Source organism: Triticum aestivum, chromosome 7A, assembly GCF_018294505.1.
Source record: "Triticum aestivum cultivar Chinese Spring chromosome 7A, IWGSC CS RefSeq v2.1, whole genome shotgun sequence".
Classification (NCBI taxonomy): domain Eukaryota; kingdom Viridiplantae; phylum Streptophyta; class Magnoliopsida; order Poales; family Poaceae; genus Triticum; species Triticum aestivum.
Genome location: NC_057812.1, coordinates 1,704,755 through 1,707,839, shown reverse-complemented (window position 1 = coordinate 1,707,839; position 3,085 = coordinate 1,704,755). Strand labels below are relative to the sequence as shown.

General features: G+C 57.1%; 1 protein-coding gene across 1 annotated transcript; it reads right to left on the bottom strand.

Annotated features, from left to right (window-relative positions):
- Positions 1 to 1,051: 1,051 nt before the first annotated feature.
- Positions 1,052 to 2,668, bottom strand: LOC123150954 (protein ENHANCED PSEUDOMONAS SUSCEPTIBILITY 1). Its single transcript, XM_044570754.1, has one exon. The coding sequence runs from the start codon at positions 2,608 to 2,610 to the stop codon at positions 1,183 to 1,185; it is 1,428 nt and encodes a 475-aa protein (XP_044426689.1). The 5' UTR covers positions 2,611 to 2,668; the 3' UTR covers positions 1,052 to 1,182.
- Between the last annotated feature and the right edge of the window lie 417 nt (positions 2,669 to 3,085).

The following is a 3,085-nucleotide window of genomic DNA, read 5'->3' as shown; positions in this document are numbered from 1 at the left end:
GTTTCCGCAACAACGGGGTACACCCACGCACGTCGGGGTCCACCATGACTTAGCCTTCATGCAGGAGGCGACCGCATGTTCATCTTAGTTGGGGACAACAGAGAAGGGGGGAGGGGGGAGGGTTGGTTGACTGTGGTTGACCTTGACAGAGGCGCGGAAGGGGCACAAGGTCAGGTGTGTGTACATCCCCCGCAAGGACAAGGTCAAGCGAGTTGAGAAGTGGCATGACAAACGTGACGACTCTCTAAGCCCGTTGAGAAGCGGCATGGCAGAGGGTGGCGCTGGTGGTGGCGGTGGCAGCGGAGGAGAAAAGAGGGGCAAACTGAGTGTTGTGGGTTGGGTTTGTTCCATTGAGGAGAGAGGGTTTAGTTCCAAAGATGAAGCACGGTGAGGGGTGCCGACGGCAGTGGCAGAGAAGGTGCCCACGATGGCGGACAGAGGCGCCGGAGGCGGGGGTTGTCAAGGACAAGGAGGCCGGGAAGGTGGCGGAGCGGATCACCACAGAGGAGGAGGACTGTTGGACCGACATGGCAATAGCCTGGAGTCTTGATACCAAGTTGAACCATGGAATTCACTTCTCAGTGTTGCTTCGGTTACAAGAGGTACAACATATACATGAGGTTATAGGGGAAGCCCGATAAACGAGGCACGTAGGTCCATCAGGTTTCAAGTCTCGGAAGTGCTCATAGAGATAGGGTGTGCATTTATAGGGGTGGGTGTATACGCATGTATATGAGCGCTTGTGTCTACACTGATGTTAAAAAAAAGACAATTCAATTTCCATCGAATCTAAACTCTATAGATTCAGCTGCATGAGAAGGATCAATCTCTTGTGTCCCCAATTTCAGTATCTAGTTTCCCCTCTCTGAAATTAGTTCTTTTGTGTTCATCTTATTCCCCTAGCTAGATCCCAGTCTCATGTGCATTAAGCCTATTGATTAGCAATATAAGCATTAGTGGGTTGCTCACATAAATGTAGGTTTGACTACATGTCCCAAATATCATTCTTTTTTTCTTGTTTGTATCAGAGAGAAAATTATAATACTCAACATTTCTTTAATTTTCACTTGTTGTCATTCAAAGCCAAGAATTAGAACATGTTACTGTTGTGTCAAGCAAACATAAAAAAAGAGGAAAATTGGCAAGCAGTATCAGAGCAGAGTGTTGACATGCATAGAAGATTCAAGTGGGCTTCTTCTCCGGCACCGGCGCCGGCACGGGTGTGTCCGGGGACACGGCGGCCCAGAACTCCACGTCCTCCTCGAGCGCGGCCATGTTCTCTAGCGACAACGTGAGCTCGGCATCGATGCTACCGCCGCCCTCGTGGCCGGGGTACAACGACGTCTTGCCGTCGAACTTGTTGGCCATGCCACTGCGCGCCGCCACGGGGCTCCCCCATCCGAAGTCGCAGCCGTACATGTCGAACCGCGGCGAGCTCCCCATCATGGTGCCTGTCGGGTCGAAGAAGCGGTGCGTGTACACCATGGGCTTGGCGGTCCACGCCGCCACGCGCGCCCTGATGGACGCGTCCGTGTGCGCCGCCACGGCCCGCCCCACGGCCGCCGCCGCCCAGCCGTGCCCGCGGTCGAGCAGGTCCGCGGCGCGCGTTGAGTCGGTGCCGATGGCGTAGATGGTGTTGCCGAAGTAGTCCTGCGGGAGCTGCGGCCGGAGGCGCCCGCGGTTGTTGATGGCCGCGCGGCACGTCGTCTCCTGCTCCGGCGCCATCCGCCGCGCGCGGGTGATGCAGCGCCAGAGGAGGGACGACAGCGCCTGGAACTTGGTTAGTGCGGCCGCGCCCGCCGTGTCGCCGGCGGCCAGGAGCTCCTCACGCGCCCGCTCCTTGAGAGCTGCCAGCGAGTCGGCCGAGAAGTGCAGCATCCGTTCGTGCAGCTGCAGCGGGGGCGCCCGCTCGATGAGCTCGGACACGTCGGCGCACGGCAGCACCGCTGGCCCCGCCGGGCCGCCGTCGGGCGACCAGCGCTCGAACGAGGGCTTCGGCGCCGGGGGCGCTGCGGCGAGGCCGAGCCTGGTGCGCGCGAGGGCGGCCCAGTAGTTGACGAAGTCCCAGAAGGCGGTGCCGTCGGAGAGCGCGTGGTTGTAGGCGAAGCCGACGAAGACCCCGTCGGCGAGGTCGGTGACCTGGACGGCGAACAGCGGCTGCTCCTGGCCGCCGTAGTTGACGGCGTCGGTGAGCTGGAAGAACTGCGCCAGCACGCCGCGCGGCACGTCGGCGTCGCGGGGGAGCACGTCCGCCATGGTCACCCCGTCGGCCACGGCGTGCACGACCTCCACGCCCTGGCCGGCGCAGTCGACGTGGACGGAGCACCCCACGACGTTCCCGGCGTCATCCCTGTGCTGCTCCGTGGCGAAGCGGCCGGCGATGGGGTAGTAGTGGGCGAGCGCGTCGCCGAGTACCGCGGCGAGGTGGTCGGCGGCGTTGAACGCCGAGGAGGTGGGCCTGTGGAAGAGGAGGCCCTTCTGGATGTAGTTGGAGGAGAGCATGGAGGCGTCCCAGGAGGTGAGCGGGATGCGCTCCCTCGGCCGCGGCGGCGGCTTCACCGTGGACGACGAGACGACGCGCACCATCGGGGACGGCGACCGCGACGGCATGGTGATGGTGGATTGGGGATAAGAAAAGATTTGGTCCGTCGTTGCAGGTTTGCTTTGTAGCTGCAGGCCGGACACTAGATCACAAAATTTGAAAGAGATTTATAGCCCGTGGGGTGGGTAAATTACTGATTGTGACTGGGTTTGTTGGTGGCACTCCAAAATTCGGACCTTTTCATATCTAGTATTAGTAAATGCACATGTGTAACGCACATTAATATTTAGAAAATATATTAATTGCACATGAATATTAAATATGCTATTATTTATGTGTTAATTTTGTGATTAATGTAATATTTGATATGATATTAATTGCACGTTAACGCTCGCCATTGGAGCAGTATAGGTCGTTGGATTGACTTAGTTCGATGGTCTAGATTAGTTGGATATGCACATTTAAATCTTTTTATATTAGTATAGATAGATATAGATATAACCATTTATGGCCAAATCGGCAAGAATCCGATTTTGATTTGGA